General features: G+C 38.6%; 1 protein-coding gene across 2 annotated transcripts in view; it reads left to right on the top strand.

Moving 5' to 3' along the window:
* LOC133524237 (dorsal-ventral patterning protein Sog) overlaps nucleotides 1–20,010 on the top strand; it is a 106,681-nt gene that overhangs the window by 54,876 nt on the left and 31,795 nt on the right. For both annotated transcript variants that reach the window (XM_061860137.1, XM_061860138.1), the window contains exon 3: nucleotides 198–327. In XM_061860137.1, coding sequence (XP_061716121.1) covers nucleotides 198–327 — 130 coding nt within the window. The remainder of the gene's footprint in view (nucleotides 1–197; nucleotides 328–20,010) is intronic.

The raw sequence follows: 20,010 nt of genomic DNA, 5'->3' as shown, positions 1-20,010 counted from the left end.
ACGTATTAACAACAGTTATTTTCATTGCAAACCAGGATTAGGCTAATCTGCGTTAACCGATATAATCTTTTATCTGTGACGAATTCTATCAAAGCCTTAATATCGTAAATTTCGCTTCACGTAACTGAGCCAGCCTTATGTTGTTATTTGATGATGTATGGACGTTTGCGGTAATGATGGCAAATATACTTTCACAGGTTCAAAAGAAACGTCGCGTAATGGCAAAAGTGCATTGTCGCAATATCAAGAACGAATGTCCGGAGCCGTCTTGTGACACCCCCGTGCTGCTGCCTGGCCGGTGCTGTAAAACTTGTCCAGGGGATGACAGTAAGTCTACTTTTCATTGTCTTTTCGTAAAGTGTATGCGTAGACCTTTAGGTGGAGAATAATATAATTTATGGATACACAATAACAAAAGAGCATCAAGATAGTAGTCGGCAAACCAATCTAGATGGTGAGTTGGAGAAAATTAATGATGCACAAGCGCCAGCCGGTCCGACGTTTAATTAGACGGAGACAGCAGCGCAGGAGTTCTGTTTGCTTACACTAGGCACTTGGCGATAATTTTATTGTAAACACGATAATGAAATTAGAGATAAGTGAGGTGATCGCTGCCGGCAGGTCGGCTCCTAAGGCGGCGCCGGCCGCGTGCTCGCTGCTGTGCGGCGTCCGGCGTTGCCGTCGACGACGTGCTACGCCTAAGTCGTTCTTAATTAAATGATGTCACGTTTGTTTTGAGCTAAATGCCTGACTGATGTCATGATTTTTTTCGGCTCGTCATTTGATACCGCAAGTGAAGCACGAGCGGCTCACTACCAACTAAAATAATAATACTTAACGAATGTTCGTTCAACTTCTGTGATGCTTGATTGGTTTATGATACCTTCTGGACTTTTATTAATATTAGCGTAATGTATTGCAGTATCGGTTACATTGGAAACGTATATCGCCGCCAACAGGTTTGCGAGTGACTCACGGCACATCTGTCGCGAAAACTATCCACACATGTGGAAATCGAGTGAACGACATAATATATTTACAAGTTTATAAACTTTTGTAGGTAGGTATAATGGCTTTGATGACCGTCATTTATTTACCATTTTCGGTTGATATTGTGTCTTGCGAAATTCGACACTTCGGCACATAAAAACTTTAAGTAAAAAAAATGATACTGAGAGAAGCGTAGGTACCTACATCATCTACAGTTGTAGGAAAAATGCTAAAATTGAGATGAAAGCGTCGTCCGAACTATTCACAAGAAATTACCCATTAGCATTATTCATCACTGTCGTTCATCATTCCATTAAGGAGGTATTTTTTGTAACATCGGCGAATTTACGAACTTTAAAGGGTAATTGCGGATCGTAAGAAAGTATGCGTATGTAGTTGACAGGGAGAAGTGATGACAAATGATGGCGATCGTGAGTTCCCACGAATGCCTCATCACTGAAGTATACATATTATGTACCTCTGCTATATAGCTATTTGATTCCAATTGGAATAGTTTTAAAAGAAAAAACCTCAACTTTAACTTTATGGAGGAGGAGTGGCATCTCTTATGGTAGAACTGTTGCAAAAGTGTCCAGCTGTCAGTTATAAATAATAGTTCCAAATCTCTCCAGAGTAGCGCTAGAGTAGCTAAGAACCTAGGCGTTATTGACGGAGTGAATTGCGCTGTCTAATTGTCTATGATTTGATTTTTTTGTTCAAGTACTGTAGGTATTGTAGCGCCACCTATTTAAAGTTTTTTGATGACAGTTTTTGGTACATGGAGATTTCGTTCCTTATCTCCACCTTCCGTATTTAAGTTCCTTAAATTTTGACATCTAATGTCAATATGTCAAAATTGTAAGGTAAGGCATGGCGGCCCAGTGACCGTCTTTGTCTAGCAAATGCTGTATTAAATGATAAACTTCATACATTTAGGTATCTTGCTGACTTTTCTGATTATTACCCAAAGTTTCTGTGACATATCACAAACAATCCTGGCGAATGTAACTTTTGTTGCAACTTTGTGCTTAGTGCTTATCTTATTAGATATCTATCGACTTTTGTGCATTTCACTTACGTAATTAACTGACTTTTATAGTTTTTGGGTGATTGTTCGGTTTCAGTTTTTGTGGCATCTTTTTATAAGGATTTGCACATTTATACCTTAGTGATTGAATAAAAAATAAAATTTACTCGTATTTTTCATCAATCAATACGGAAACAGAAACTGTTTGACCATGATGCCGGCGATGCTAAACGAGTAGTTACTCTAGCATCGTGAAGACCTATTGGAATGGAAAGATTAGATCACAGGAATAAAAAAGCGGCCAAGTGCGAGTCGGACTCGCCCACCGAGGGTTCCGTACTTTTTAGTATTTGTTGTATAGCGGCAACAGAAATACATCAACTCTGAAAATTTCAACTGTCTATCACTATCACGGTTCATGAGATACAGCCTGGTGACGGATGGACGGACGGACGGACGGACAGCGGAGTCTTAGTAATAGGGTCCCGTTTTACCCTTTGGGTACGGAACACTAAGAATATTAGAAACCTCAATATCATTTTTGAAGTCCTATCCATAGATACCCCGTATGGGTTTGATGAAAAAATAATTGAGTCTCAGTTCTAAGTATGGAGAACCCTCAAAATTTATTGTTTTTTTTTCTATTTTTGTATGAAAGTCTTAATGCGGTTCACAGAATACATCTACTTACGAAGTTTCAACAGTACCTATAGTTCTTATAGTTTCGGAAAAAAGTGGCTGTGACATACGGATGGACAGACAGACAGACAGACAGACATGACGAATCCGTTTTTTGCCATTTGGCTACGGAAGCCTAAAAAGGGGATATAAAGTTTTATTTTCCAGCGAGTAGGAAAGCGTCTACAGATTTTTTTAAATTTCGGCGGGTCGAGGGCCCGCAACAAAATTTTACAAAAACAGGATAAGTGACGAACTTATTTTACAATTTTTATCCAAAAATACTGGTCTTTGAAATGTGTAATCGTATATTTCTGAACTATTGGCCACTTATTAAAATCACCTATACAATATTTATCTATACTAACTAATATATAAGAAGACATTTAGTTTTTTTAGTTTCCTGTAAATTCATGTCTAGTGTAGTTATGTTGTTTTTGTAAACATGCCTTCAATTGAAAACTTACTCGTATTTTTCATCAATCAATACAGAAACAGAAACTGTTTGACTATTTCCAGTAGCTCGGGAGCCGGCGATGCTAAACGAGTAGTTACTCTAGCATCGTGAAGACCTATTGGAATGGAAAGATTATATCACAGGAATAAAAAAGGGGATATAAAGTTTTCTTTTCCAGCGAGTAGGAAAGCGTCTACAGATTTTTTTTAAATTTCGGGGGCTTGGTGAAAAGTTAAAAAAATCGTTAAGTAGATTAGGGATTTGGTCGTGTTGGTCCAAGATAATGCTATGTATAATTTTTCTATAACTTAATCTGGCAATTATTTGTACGGATTTCCTTAATCTGACGGTCACACGCTCGACGGCCGTCAGATTAAGAAAATGCTTACAAACAATTGTCAGGTTTAGTAATAGCTCACTTATAGCATTAATTTGGACTGAAGTGACCAAATCCACGATCTGCTTAACGATTTATTGAACCCCCCACTATCTCCCCAACAACAAACAACTCAACATAGATGGCTAAAAGTGGTTAAGGTAACCTCCACGGGGTAGATAATCAATCATATCTTAATTTGACGCGCTCGAGTTACTACAAATATCCTGTCTTGGGTTCCCGGACTACAAGCACTACCTATTTATTGAGAGTGCTTCCGATACTGGTGTTCTATACCAATAGAGTACCGGAACCGGGAATTCCCGGTTCTCGCTATACATTTTTTTTTCTAAATAAACTTCATTTTAACTGTATAAATTATAAACTAATTCAATTCAGACTAATCGGCTTTACTTATGACTTCTGAAAATAACTGACTTATTTTCGATACTCACAATACGAGTCGGCCTATGAATAGCGTAACTAACTGCACATCTGACTAATATGCAGTAAAGTGATAAAGTCCTCTATTTATATTTGTCCTAAAACCACAAATTCTGGCAGTGATATTTTAAAAGCTCTACTCATTTCCAATGAGAAAAGTGAAACTACAAAATTCCTCACTTCTAAAAGTTTTCATTCCGGTACTTATAACAGGAGGGTCAGAAGCGGCGTCCGCGATGGCGGCCACTGCTGCCGACACCGCGTCTGCCTTCGTCCAGCGATTATATAGAGAGCATTACAATGGCATTACTCAGATGCACCGGGCGGTTGCAGAAATGGCACGCGCTGCCCCCCGACCCCCTCCGTTGCAAATATAGCTGGTGCTGATGGTTATTCCGGGCGCGGACGTCGACCCGAACGCCGCGACGCCGTCTGCGCTCCTTTTTAGCGAACGATACTTCACAACTGACGCATTTTTGCAAATTAATATCGATAATGTCAACGAACGTGTGACATCACTACGTTACTTAAGTAACGATTTCGTCCGAGGATTTTATATTTAAGTAGGTACTTACCTAAATGCTACCATGTTATCGTAAAATTGTAGCAGATGGTTAATTCTTGCGCGACCGCCACCGCTAATACGCGTGTGAGCACCATGAAATTATCAATTTATCACATGAAACTGGAATCAGTTTTAAACAGGTGCCTACTTTTAAAGCTGCAATAGTATTTGTCCACAATAAATGCATGGTGGTCGTTGACAGGTCTCGACACTGTAAGGTGAAGGGGGCGAAATGCGCCTACCCCTATCTATATGTACGAGTATATATATTAAAGGTAGGCGCATTTACACTTCACATCGCACTTCGTGGGTGAGGGGGCCGAAGTGTAAGTAGGCCTACCTTTAATATATATAGATAACTATATAGGGGTAGGCACACTTCGCCCCCTTCACCTTAACTATCTATTCTATTGGCCCATTGCCTGTTACAGTCGGACCTAACTAACTCTGCACAGTCTCTGCAAAGTGTGAAACTGTCATTCTAACTGAATTGTAATTAGGACTATTTAAAAAAAAACTATGTTAACGGATTATGTGGCGTATGATGATTTTTTTTAAATACATCCTGAAGAAAGGCCAGGTCAAGAGCACCCTAAACCGACGAGCGTGTATGAGGAATGTCATGAAAGTGAAGGAAGCGAAAGAGGTATGTCAGGATCGTAGCAAGTGGAAATCCGTGGTCTCTGCCTACCCCTTCGGGAAATAGGCGTGATTATATGTATGAATGTATGTATGTAAGTACATCTCGACGTTTCAAATATTTTACAGCGTTTGTAGTCCACGGCGCATTGAGGAACAATGTTCACCTTCATCAAAATTGCAATGCGCAGAACTATCCACAATATGGATTCAACATACAAAAATAATGAATCAAAATGATAAATTTAAGGCTGGCTGCATATGCAAAATAGTCTCATATAGGTACTTATATATTATAACTTAGTTCAAAAGAGTAATTTGTGGCAAAGGGGAATATTTCTTCTCAGTATACCGACCGTTGACCACGAATGCTATAAAGGATTCGAAAGGGCGGGAAATACTTAAATTAAAACCATTGCTATACGATATAGGTATATCGTTAAAAAAGTTATAATGAAATAAAACTAACGAAAGTAGCTTCGACGGTAATCGAAGAAAATATTATGGTGAAAATGGTTATGAGGTGTCTTTTTTTAAGGTTCCTTACCAAAAAGGTACACAAGAAACCCTTATGGTGCGACTCTGTCCGTCCGTCTGTCTGTCACGACGCTAAATATCTCGAGAACCACTTAAGCTATCGATTTGAAATTTGGAATAGTTATGAAAAACGCTAACCGCAACGCAACGCTACACATTGAAAGTATTGTTTATTTATTTCTTTTATATTCACTATGGAAAATGCCCAATATGAAGAGGGGCCAAATTCCAGTCTATAGTGACTAGGTCAAGTGGCGTATCATTTGAAAGAGCTCAATATTTATTATTATTATTATGAGTCCATATTGTCCCACTGCTGGGCAAAGTCCTCCCTCTTATTCTTCCACGTGTCCCTGTCCTCGGAAGTCTCCCACCAGTCTCTGTCAAAGGCGTCCAGTTCGTCCCGCCATCTCCGACGAGGAAAGAGCTCAAACCTACATTAAATCATTTGTTTCTTTTTTTTTTCGTACATAATAGAATTATCCTCGAAAACCAAGATACGTGCATTACATCACGCAAATTAGTTAGACAATTAGCCGATAGATGGCGCTCTACACAATTATACTTAGTATAGGTACTTCTGATCAAAAGTCTTTAGCCTTTATAGTTATACGAGATAATTCGAAGTTTGTACGGAAGCCTCGGTGCGCGAGTAAAACGAACTCGCACTTGACCGGTTTTTATTTAAATTATGACATCTCATTACCATTACAACGATGTCATAATGTTTAATGAATCTGATATACTCACTATTTCGTGGTAGTTTAGTGGCTTACGGTGATCGCTTCCCAATCTTACCATCATCATAAAATTTTACTTACTAATCAATCAATTATACTCGATGGCAGTAAACAAATTTGGACATGCAATTGCCTAATCTACGATTACACTCCTGAAGAGAAAGAAATACTGTCACACGAAACTCCAAGTATAAATCTATACCATCTTCAGTTGATATCCATGGGATATGGTAGTTTTCGATTGTCGAATTGGCAGTTTTAAAAATGTAATTACTTACTTCAATATCATAGAAAAAAATCAAGTTTTGGTATTATAGTCATGACTATCTAAAAAAAGTATATTAAGCAGGTACATACCTGGAATTTCCTAATGAAGTGCACCCGTTTACTTTGCCCTTGGTAATTGATAATAGAAATCTCAGATTTGTATCGAATTGCAAATCTGCAAATTAACAATAAAATGCATCGTAACTATAAAATACATCAAATCTGAATCATCGGCTGCCTTTGTAAGCACAGTAGGCGTCTGCGGCCCGTTTGCTGTAATAACATGGTTTATTGGCTATTTAACACTGTAAAATTGATAATTTTTAATTGAATCCTGGCCAGGTGTTGTGGTTATAAAATCAATCGGATTTCTTGCTAGCAAATTGAATTATAAATATAGTACAATAAGGCCTTGAACTGTACCAGTAACTCGCTCACTACTTGAAAACAGACAACGAAAATAGTAATATTTTCACATAGTTGAGTTAGTATTAACATTTTTATATCAAGCTCGACGAGCTGGTGTTTAAGGCGGGTAGCACAAACAAAAGGCTCAGGAGTCAAGTCGGCGGGCGAGAGAGCGCCATTCACGGTTCATTGGGCATCGCATCGCCGACCAGTCGATCACGAGTGTATCTAATTCAGTGTACTGCAAGTGCCTCCGAGGAATTTGTTTTGTGCACGCCGATGCCGCGTACAATCGCCGTTTTATTTTCGTGAGATCAGTGTCTCTGCCGTTGCATCGCATTCCTCGCGGTATATTTTGTTTGCGCCTTTTTCAACTGTTTTGTGACTGTGAAAAGAATTGCTTTGATGTCGGCCTGCTTTTTTACTGTACAACTTTTTCACGTTGTTCGTCGAAAACGTCGGTCCCTCATGAGAACAATGTATCATCATTATACGGCGCTCCGGGTAGATTGAAGTGAGCGCGTCGAGGCCGAGTGGGAGTATGGAGGTGATGTTATCTTAAACGGTCTGAATGGGTGTATTTGTCGGCCGCAAGTGCGGTGATCGTTATTATTTTAATGTCGACTAATGAAGCAGCGCTAGGTGAATGCGGTTAGTGGGCAAGTTTATTGTGAGTAATAGCGGCGTGGTTTGTGGTGCGAACGGAGCGTGACCAGCCTGGCAGCTGGACGCGGGCGCAGCGGCAGTGGCGCCCGGCCCTTTCTGATTTACCTCAAACATTAATCTTTTCATTAAACCGGGTCGGTGCAACGTATTAAAGTGACAATCGAATATTGACTCATTATAAGCTTGGCATATTTATGAATACCGCTACTCCTAGGCTTGGATAACAACGCAAGGAAAGTGGGCTCGGGCGTCACTGAAGCTTATGATTTAGTATCAAGGGTTTTGTTGCGTACAAGAGAGTGTTTGCGAGTTTATTGACGTCGTAAGATTTGTGTATGTTAGTAAAACAATGGGAGAAGTATAATGTGTAAATACAGATCATACGTGATGTACAAACACGCGGCGTCGCGACGCCGGCGCCGGCGCCAGCGCGCCTCTTCGAGGACATGTTATGCGTACTTCTTTACTATTTAGGCACTTACGAGTGCTATACAAACGTACAAATTCCTTACTCTAGTCTAATTTGTAATGTTTATCATGTACCTACAGTTAGTAATGAATACCTAATTCTAAATATAGTTGTATAGATTTTTTTTTATACCACGTCGGTGGCAAACAAGCATACGGCCCGCCTGATGGTAAGTTGTATAGATTGTGCAAGTGAATTAGAAACATGTAATAAACTAATAACAACTACTATTTCTGTTACATTTTAATCAAGCATTATATTATGAGCAGTGATCGGAACTATGGGAGTAAAACTTTAACAAAACTTATCAAGCGGACGTAAAAAGAGTGCTTATAGCCTTAAGGCTCACATATTCGAATATCTATGAATGTAAATATTTTTATGGCTGTAAGTACTTTACTATTCCTATCCCTATGGACATGAATATTTTTAGGGCTGTATGCACTATTTTATGTCCGCTTAACAAGTTTTGTTAAAGTTTTACTCCCATCACTGATTATGAGAGCAATTCTATAATAAAATCAAGACATGTTTACTTAGATATTTATTTTATACAGTGCATTTCGGAACTGGATCATTGGATGATCGCATATATACCTATATACTGGATATTCAAGTAATCATCTGATCAAATACGATTAGTGGTAAAGGTTAGTGCCCACTATTAATTGTGTCATTTAAATGCAGACGAAGTCAAAGCGCTTGAATATTATTCGTACTCGTATTTAATCAGATGATTACTATAGAAACTCGATATTGAATTAAGCAGGATTTCAATAAATTGAGATCAGTTATTCAACTCGATTAATCAATTCTGTTTTCAAATCATATTGTCTATGGTAATAATATGGTATATATGCAAAATAAATACCTACAGTTGTCCATAATCCGTAACTGAACGTTGGATCGTGTTAAATAAATTATAAGTAAATAGGTAGTTAGTATGTTGTGTTGATTTGTTATATATAGATTCTACAATATGTGGAGAATTATCTATGCATGATGTAAAAAAAACCCAGTTGAGCCGTGCCACGTCTCTGTTTTTGAAGCATGTTTTTGCTTTTACATGTCACTGTCTTAGCAAGTATATTTATCAAAAATAGTAGTGAAAATTGATGTATGTAGGAAAATGTATACACATGGTAGTCGCGAGGATGATGAAACTTCTTGTGATATTAGCGTAAGAATTTCATATTAATTAGTGTAAAATTTCCTTTTCTACAAGATATTAAACTTCTCAACCTTATGATCCTTTTTAGCGTGTATAGTTCGGGTCATCCATGATGACACGCAGATCGCAGATTTGTCAAATCTAACCTTTAATACCTACCATGACATTACGAGACAAGGCACGCGTCTTCGGGAATGACAGACCTATAGGTACGTAAGACCTTATATTAATAATCTTAAGTCTAATGAGTAGGTAGGCATTACTACTGTAACGCATGTTTTCGCATTCTTTCTCTCCTGCATCTCATATGCAAATCTTACTATACGAGTGTATGTTGGACTTACGTCATTACATATAATCTAGTGGATGTTTTGTTGTCGTAAACACGCTTCTGCGCTGGCGCCACGAATATACGGGTTAATGTATACGGCCGTGTTTGCAAAAAAGGCGCATGTGCCATCGAATCTCCTAGAGATATACGCTTTTAAACATAAACGGCAGTACAAGCGGCACTGATTTTATTCTGTTATCACTGCATCTGAAATTACGCGCGCTTGCAGTTTCGTTTATCATTATGTTATATGAAACTGTTTCTCTTTTTATAACGTTTATTGAGAGTGCCAATAGATCACAATCAGCCCAGTTGAACATACTTTTATTATCATTACTACTAAAGGAAAAAAGGTAGGTAGACGTAGGTACATTTTTTTTTACCAAAGCGTCAATGATGAGTAGTATAAATCAAATCTAATATTATTTTTTAGGGTTCCGTAGTCAACTAGGAACCCTTCTAGTTTCGCCATGTCCGTCTGTCTGTCTGTCCGAGGCTTTGCTCCGTGGTCGTTAGTGCTAGAAAGCTGAAATTTGGCATGGATATATAAATCAATAAAGCCGAGAAAGTCGTACAATAAAATCTAAAATTTTTTTTTTTAGGGTACCTCCCCTACACGTAAAGTGGGGGTGAACATTTTTTTTTGCTTCAACCCTACTGTGTGGGATATCGTTGGAAAGGTCTTTCAAAACTAATACGGGTCTTCAACAATTTTTTTTGATAAAGTGAATATATTCGGAGATAAACGCTCCGAAAGAAAAAAAAATTGTCCCCCCCTCTAACTTTTGAACCATAGGTCCAAAAAATATGAAAAAAATCTTGGAAGTAGAGCTTAAAAAAGACATTAAACGAAAACTATAGCGGATATGATTAGGTTAGCTGTTTTTGAGTTATCGCAAAAAATTTCCCCTTCATAGTAAAAAGACGTACATCCACAGTTCATCCCTTGGTTGTTCAATCTACTATACTTTAAGCTCCAGTTTAGCTTATTATGACGGAGGAGTAACTACGGAACCCTACTCTGAGCATGGCCCGACATGCTCATGGCAGGTTTTTTATATTTAAGAAACACATAAACTACATAATAAATCTTAGAAAAGTCTAAAAATAAATTTATATGAATCATACAGGAATAGTTGCTAAAAGTGTAGCAGTTTTATTTTCCCAGTTCGATAACGTGAATTAAGGGTAACATGTTAAAAGTTTTTAATGGCTTTATATTTCTGCAAACGATTGTATAAAGTAGGTACGAGGCATAATGATGGGGGTAACCTATATTTTGATGCCAAAATTTTAAAAATCGACACAGTTATAGGTTGAATTAGACGCAAAACAAGAATAACCCGAGGTCAACGACATATTATTATATCTGTTCATTGATATCTACTCTTTGTTTTGATTACGATTAAATCTCTATTTTATAGGTAGATGCGAGCACTTACTGTGGTAGTGGGAGTGGGAATGGGAACTGTATGAGTGTAACAAGTATTTAGGTTAGTTTTAATTTTCAATATCCATACTTTGACCGAATTTCACATATTTACTTATTATTGCTAACCAGCAAGATGTTTAAAATCCGAATGTTAAAACAACAGTATATGCCTTATCATTTTTAGCTCAAGTATGTGTCTAGGCGTGAGCTGGTACGTATTACGTGCGTAAAAGGTCACAGGCGAGACGCAAAGGCTATTTGGAAAGTGGTCTGGCGCCAGCATTACGCACGTCGAGCATTTAAACTTGTAGCTAGTATTCTAGTATAAACTATAACTAACCTGTCGATTTTATAGCGGAAAACAATATTTTTAGTCTGACGAACTTTTACTATTACATTGCTAGTCTTAATTCATAATATTTCTACAACTCTTAAATATCTGTTATTTAGATACTGTGAGGCCGTCTGATATAACATAGCAAAACATTAGATGATATTCGCCTGGGGGTCACCCAAAAAATATTAAATTATTTGGTTCTGTCAATTAGGCCGTGAACTGGATGCACGCGACCAATCGGGCAACGAGCGGCAGATTAAGGCCATACTCTATACTATACATTGCGTTCAGCCCAACCAACAGTAGGAACAGCCTTGACTGCCCGTTCGTCGCTCCGCTAGTCGCGTGCGTCCAGTCCGCGGCATTATTGCTCTGGAGGCTTATGGTCCTCATGGATGCGCCTTACCTTCGTCGATGACGTCCCAATAAACGGAGGAGCCCGCCAAGCTCTTAATTTTCGGCTTTGCCCAACTAGGTATGTAGTATGAGAGTGTCGGAAGCAGTCCTTTATTAGAGTATGTAGATGTCTGGCTTTTTTTTTTATCTTTGTAAGTATCGTAAGTACTTTTAGGGCCTTGAAAGCAACCTACCTAAACCTTTAAAAGTGCGCCTTGACTTCGACCGATTATAGTATGAGAACGCCGAAAGCATCACTAATTCCGTATATGTATAGCAAAGCGATTTTGTTTTTATCGTTAACAAAAAGCGACTCGCTGAAATAGACTTTTTATGTTTTAGTACGGTCGCCAAATCTCAAAAGCCCTCTAGAAACACGATTTAATTGACTCGGCTCGGCCTTACCCACAACCGGTATCAATGTATTCGGACAGTTCTCCTGATCACCGTACATGCGGTAGTAAAGCGGAAAAATGGTGGAGGGGATAGTAATGACGTCACAAAGATGGCGGCCGGACCTATTCTTTTTGGCGGTGTATCTCGAAAACCACTTAACCGATTTTAATCATCGAGGTGTCAAATAATAGCTTATATTATGGAGATTATTTCCTTTTCTACAAACATTTACGTGAAACCTATAGGGAAAAAAATAATCACAAAAAACAGTTTTTTTATAAAATTATTATTTTTTATTTTGTAAAAATCTCCGTAAATATTAGCATTTCGCAAATTTTGTTTCATATAAAACATATTGCTTCATTATCAAGGAATATAATGAGCCTTAAAACATACAGATCGAGTAATAAACAATGAAGCTACACTCATTTATTTGCGCATGGGTAACGATAACTGGCTTTTACCGGTCGAAACTGTGGTGACTGTTACGATACGTATTGAATGGAATTTATAGAGTATCGGTTTTAATTACTGAAATTATAATGACAATTATAAAAACCAGACACAATAATGTTACCTTACTTCGACGTTTAGTCTCTTTTTTCGTCTTAATCATAGGTAGGTACATATTTCTTTTTACTTAAAATTTTTATACAGGGTGAACTTTTAACCACCAGTCATACTCTGCGCAGCGACTTTATAGGTCATACTGAACAACTTTTACTATTAGTAGTCCCCAAGCCGCTCCGAGGCCAGATTTAATTGACTCAGCTCGGCCTTACCCACAACCGGTATCAATGTGTTCGGGCGTTTCTCCTGATCACCGTACATGCGGTAGTAAAGCGGAAAAATGGTGGGAGGGGATAGTAATGACGTCACAAAGATGGCGTCCGGACCTATTCTTTTTGGCGGTGTATCTCGAAAACCACTTAACCGATTGTATTCATCGAGGTGTCAACTAATAGCTTATATTATGGAGATTATTTCCTTTTTACAAACATTTACGTGAAACCTATAGGAAAATAATAATCACAAAAAACATTTTTTTTTATACATTTGGTTGGTAGGTTTATCTTATGTTTTAAAGCAGTAAAATCTTTCAAGTCGAAACACAGTATAAATATACATTTTGTTGTCTAATCTAAAAGTATGATGTTCATTGTTTAAGACTGATTAGTGATTACTGAATTAAATAACATGCTATTTGTTATTTTTGTTTTATTTTTTAAATCAGGTATTAATTTATTCACTATGTATCACTATACAGGCAAAATGTGTATCATAGTTGGTCTGTAAGTACTTACTACTTGTGTCGAATATAGGTATAAGATGAAATTTTAACCACCAGCCATACTCTGCGCAGTGACTTTACAGGTCATACTGAACAACTTTTATTATGGGACCAATGCCGAATCACGCAAGAAAATTTGGATCTGGAATGACACCCACTGGCTGTGCCCTACCACACAAAGCGAGATGACATTCACAATGCCCATACCTCTCTTTTGGACGTAGTTTAAGGACGTACCCGGGTCCATGACGCATGCTCGCCACACCGCTGCTTAAAATAAGCTGACGCACCGTAAATTGAACTGCGTAAAAATCGCAAAAAATATTACACGGAGATCTTATGGCAGACACCGTACCGGTGACGTAAAAGACGCAACTGTTTTGCGAACAAAAAAGATTCGCGTGAAGCACGTCACTGCGATTCCGTACCGTCACCGTTTTTTAAACAGCGGTGTGGGGAGCATGCGTCAAAAACGGTACGCATACGACGCGTCACTGCGATTCCGTATCGTGACCGTTTTTTAAGCTGCGGTCTGGTCGCACCTTGTATTGTATTGTATTGTATTGTATTGTATTCGGGCGATTTTTCCGCAACTCGACGACTTGCGCCTATTTTGCGTGATATGTTGGGGGTGGGCTAGTCCTGCCAGCCCAGCTCCTCGAGGAATCCTATCAAACCTTTGATGTTGAGTAGGACCTCGGGGAGGTCTCTCGGAGGTCCGAGATGTTTAGCCCTGTATGGAGTCACTCCGCTGCATTCCAGCACCACGTGAGAGGCTGTTTCTTCTGTCTCCATGCAACCTCGGCACAGGGGACTGTCTGTGACACCTGTTGTGAAAAGATGTTTCTTAAATAGTCCATGACCTGTTATGACACTGGTTACCATACTCAGTCGGACCTTCCCTAGTTGCAGGAGCGCCCTTGTGAGTTTTCCGTTGATGCCAGGCATGGCTTCTTTTGCCTGTCTGCATCCAGTCTGGTTCAGCCAGTGTTCTGTGTGTAGTTTCCCTGTACGTGCCAGCAGCATTGAGCGTACCTTGCTAAATGGTATCGGAAGAATCGGTTCCAGACCAATCGCCCCCGCATTCGATCCTTGCCTGGCAAGCTCGTCCGCAGCATCGTTACCTCGGGATCCACTGTGTCCCTTGATCCATTGTAGGGTGATCTTGTTATTATGACATACCTCCATTAGTCGTTCGTGGCATTCGTGTATAAGTTTGGATGTAACTATATGGCTATTTAGAGCCATTAAAACTGCTCTACTGTCGGAGAGTATGCGGATGGAGGATCCTACTACCTTCCTTGCAGTGATGGCAGCCGCCGCGTTTATGATGCCCATGCACTCAGCTTGGAATACCGATTTATGGGCTCCTAGCGGAGTGGTGATCGACATGTTCAGGTCTTCTGAGAAGGTTCCAGAGCCCGATCCGCTGTCTGTTTTGGACCCATCAGTGAAGATTCTCAGCTCCCGGGGATTGAGTCCTTCATGATTGTCGTCCTCATATAACTGTATTTTGTACCTTTTATCGAAGATAGCTTGTTTGTGAATCCGGTCCGTGCCTGACCTAAGCACTGGAAATTCGTCATACACCTTTTCCAGGCATTTTGTGTGAAGAGCTCCTGTGATGTTAGACCATATCTTGAGGGTTCGCAACCTTACCGCTGAGAGACTGGCCTCTTGCTGTATGTGTAGGTGCAGCGGTGGAAGGTTTAGCATGACCTCCATGGCTGCAGTCGGGGTAGACCTCGTGCAGCCAGTGGTGGCCGCGCATGCGAGCCTTTGAAGTCCTTGTAGTTTGTCTCGTACGTTGCCTAGGTTTGTTCTTGGCCACCAAACCAGAGCACCGTAACAGAGTAAGGGGCGGATTATCGTCTTATAGAGCCAGAGGGTAATTTTCGGGTTGAGTCCCCACCTCTTACCAATCATCCTTCTGCACTGCCAGAAGACAACTCCCGCCTTGTCTATCCGTTTGTTGATGTGGTTGTTCCAATTGAGTTTATTGTCGAGAGTTAGTCCTAAGTACTTAACTTCATCGGACAGCTGTAGCTCAGTTTGGAAAAGTGTTGGTCTGGTAAAGTTGGTCGCACCTTTATATGGGACAGTCAAAATTTTTTTCGCGATTTCGGAATTGGTCCCATAGTAAAAGTTGTTAAGTATGACCTATAAAGTCGCTGCGCAGAGTATGACTGGTGGTTAAAAGTTCACCCTGTATAAAATTTTTAAGTAAAAAGAAATATGTACCTACCTATGATTAAGACGAAAAAAGAGACTAAACGTCGAAGTAAGGTAACATTATTGTGTCTGGTTTTTATAATTGTCATTATAATTTCAGTAATTAAAACCGATACTCTATAAATTCCATTCAATACGTATCGTAACAGTCACCACAGTTTCGACCGGTAAAAGCCAGTTATCGTTACCCATGCGCAAATAAATGAGTGTAGCTTCATTGTTTATTACTCGATCTGTATGTTTTAAGGCTCATTATATTCCTTGATAATGAATCAATATGTTTTATATGAAACAAAATTTGCGAAATGCTAATATTTACGGAGATTTTTACAAAATAAAAAATAATAATTTTATAAAAAAACCGTTTTTTGTGATTATTTTTTTTCCTATAGGTTTCACGTAAATGTTTGTAGAAAAGGAAATAATCTCCATAATATAAGCTATTATTTGACACCTCGATGATTAAAATCGGTTAAGTGGTTTTCGAGATACACCGCCAAAAAGAATAGGTCCGGCCGCCATCTTTGTGACGTCATTACTATCCCCTCCACCATTTTTCCGCTTTACTACCGCATGTACGGTGATCAGGAAAACTGTCCGAACACATTGATACCGGTTGTGGGTAAGGCCGAGCTGAGTCAATTAAATCTGGCCTCGGAGCGGCTTGGCGACCGTACTATTTAAAGTATCAGCTCTGTGCCTCCGACTTTACCCTACCTGATTTTCTGGTAATATAGATACAAACAGTAAAACATATAAGTAACTAAGTTTTACACCTTAAACTTAAAATGTGAATGTAAACTTGACTCTTTGTAAAACAGGTAACCAATAAAGCGGAGCAGTAACCTTCAATATTCTTCAACGAGCTAAGCCTTAACCACTTACCTTTATACAGGAACGTCAAGGCAATGAAAGCTGCATTGTGGTGAAAGAATAACGACTGTCGGCGACGCTCCTCATTACCCAAGGACGTGACAATACCGCGACGTCATAAACCGTAAATATGGCCGACGTGTGGCACAGATTACAACTACTAGATTAGGTGTTCTCAACTTTTGCATCAATTACTACGTCGCTGGTACGCCGCGCCGGTTCGTAAACCTGTACTGGATAAACCTTCTTAGAAAGATCGCTGTCGCCAAATTACTAGTACGCCGGTACCTATCTGGCAAACACGACCGCAATTGGTATGTGACCGCATGTGGCTCGACGTATGCATATTGTAAGATAGCGGTTTGTATGTAACCGATTAGTCTGGCTTGTCGTGGAATTTAGTGACATTTAGCGAATGAGACTTTGTAGTCGCTTCCTAAAGTGGAGTCTGGGGGAGGTAGTCTATGTCATTCGGTTACTGTTTGCGCGTGCACAGATTATGATCCAGCATTTGGCGCCATTTCCATGTTCATTGTTCATAGAAATGTGGCGCCGGCAACCCGTTCCTATGCAATTTTACGATCGATCGCTTGCAAACACAGATTACTTCTCATTAAACAGACTGAGTATGTCAATAATTTTGTAAGAGAACGCGACATTTTAGCTTAGATCGCTTATGATCCGTACACTCTTAAAAACTTACAAAAATAACTTTTGTAACATGAAATGGTGGGGGATGTAACTGATGTGGCTTGTGGTTCTTTACAAATTACATTACACTACGAAAAAAGAGCGCTTATGTATGGAGACTCGTAATCTTCATAAAACTTCACAGTGCGGAGTCTTGGTGTTTAAGCTTGCAAATGCTGTTTTCGCGTCCTCGTATCATATTAGCAGCACCATGAATAGCGTATGACGTTTACAAACATCTGTTCAGAATTTTAACATTTCACGACCGTTTACGCGCGCGAACTGAATAATTCCTATTGTGAAATTACGCGCGTTCTCTGCAAACGGAAACATCGACTCAATAAACATCAGTTGCTCAATCGAATGATTTTACGCTGTAAGTGCATCTTTGGCAGTTGAGTCATGTGCCATTTTTTTGAATTGGGTCATACTGAAATACACATGGACATCAACGTGGCTACTAAAGTCGGATATTATTGGCGGGAATACTTGTTAAGTTTTATCATTTTACATCTGATATTTGATGAGATCTAATTTTATGTTTAAATTCGTAATGTGGCATTTATAAAGTGAGGTATTTGAGAGTTGTTGGCATGTGTGTTTATTGAACTATGTTAGTGCGAAAGGCCGATGAGAGGAATGTAAACATAGTGCAGCAAATAATCTGCGCCTTGGAGTGGATTTTATGTTGCTTATCGAGTGTAGGATAATTGAAGGATAATTGACCAGCGTAACTGTGACTTAGATCCTTAAGTATGCGTTATCAGACAGATCACCTAAACTGGTTCGCCTGAAACTTTCAATAGCCTGTGCTCGGTTAACGGTTGGAATAACCCTGTGTTGTATAGCGGTGAGCCGTCGACAGATTTATCGCTAACACACGCTACGATATGGCGGTAACGATTGACTTGTAGTTCATATAGTCTTCTCAGTGTTTCTATTTATTTCCGAGAGCTAGAAATGGAAAATGTTTTATTATAAACTCTGAACAAATATAAATAAGTATCCGAGTACGTATAACGGTAATGATATACAAGATCTTGGCTCCGTTTCAGATTTATGCAACTAACGTGCATTGATATAACAAATAGAAGCAGAAATAAAATACGTAAATTATATCGCTATAAACATAACAAACCGATAAACATAAAATATTTGGCAAGGGTTGGATATTAAATTCGTTAGGTCAGATTGTATGCCTACATGTTTATGGGCCTTATACATATGATGATATGTATGCAATGTTAAGCCAAAGGTTAGATTTTATGCCTTCGGCAGATCGCAGAATGACACATTATAAAAATCAGTGGTACCTACTAAACAAACAAAGTTAATTTGCAGCTTTAGGGCTAGGCAAAAATTTATTTTCTATCAAACATATTTTAATCTTCAAGTTCCATTGCTTAGATTTATAATTAACGTGATAAATTTGAGCTAGGTATGCATAGGTACCTACTGTAAGCAGTAAAACTATGAAGCATAATTAATTTCCATACTAATCAAGTGATTCTTGATTCTTGTAGCTAGCAACAGTCTTGACCTATGCACCGAGGAATGAATACTGCAATCATTTTGTTTTATAGATTGCACGAGAGGACATTGAGGACAAGGACTCTTAAAATACTTAGGGAAGAGGTCTAGTGCAAAGTTTTGCTATCCTCTTTTTCTTATTTATAACAATTTAATGCAGGTATAAAACTTGTTCGATATACACACAGCTATTTAGGTACTTGAAAGGGGGCGTTACAGCGGCGTATGTCTCATACCATACATATTTGAAGTTAACATCCCGTACTAAAATAAGTAGCTCGAAGTTGACAAATCTTAATAAACAGTCACGTATACTTTTTCATTTCATTAAACAAAATACAAACAAGCGCTCTAAAACATCGGGTGTTAATCGAACATTCAAATTACATACAGTGTATATTTTTGATATATCCGCAAAAACTTAAACTAGACGTAGGTTTTAGTGCTATAAAACATTTCTGAAAGATTTTTTAAATTTAGTCTTAACCACCAAAGCATAATACATTTTTGAAAATATTTCGAGTGTCAATGTATTTTGTTCATCATGGTCACTTGTGACCAGTTTGTGACGTCGCGTCATTAAATGCGACGTTCTGAGTTAAAAAAAAAACAAAGTAGTGATACATTACTTGCTGAAATTTATTTACGGAAAAATAAAAGTCGTCCATTTTTTTAAAACCCTATGAAAGTGTGTTTATTAAAGCCTAAACTAACTACCCTTCGATTATGCGATCGTACAAAAAATACACGCTGTATATAAACGACATCAAACATGATTCTAAAGTCAGTGTGTCAATGACGCCGTGAATCTGTGAGTTCCTTAGATCAAATACCTGATTGAAATGGCTATTAATCAAGTATATCTAATTGCCGTTTAGAATAATAAAGTAACCATAAATATTTTGTCTATTAATCACCACTGTTTACATGAATGCATATAATTATGCCTTTAATAATGGAGGTTTACCGCTAGAACAACTAAATAGGTACGTTAGGCTGCATTAGGTTGTATTATATGTATATATGTAGATAGATGTAACTCTGTGAATTATAAAATCTACATAAACG

This window comes from Cydia pomonella, chromosome 13 (assembly GCF_033807575.1).
Source record: "Cydia pomonella isolate Wapato2018A chromosome 13, ilCydPomo1, whole genome shotgun sequence".
NCBI lineage: Eukaryota > Metazoa > Arthropoda > Insecta > Lepidoptera > Tortricidae > Cydia > Cydia pomonella.
This window is presented reverse-complemented; position numbering and strand designations above follow the sequence as displayed.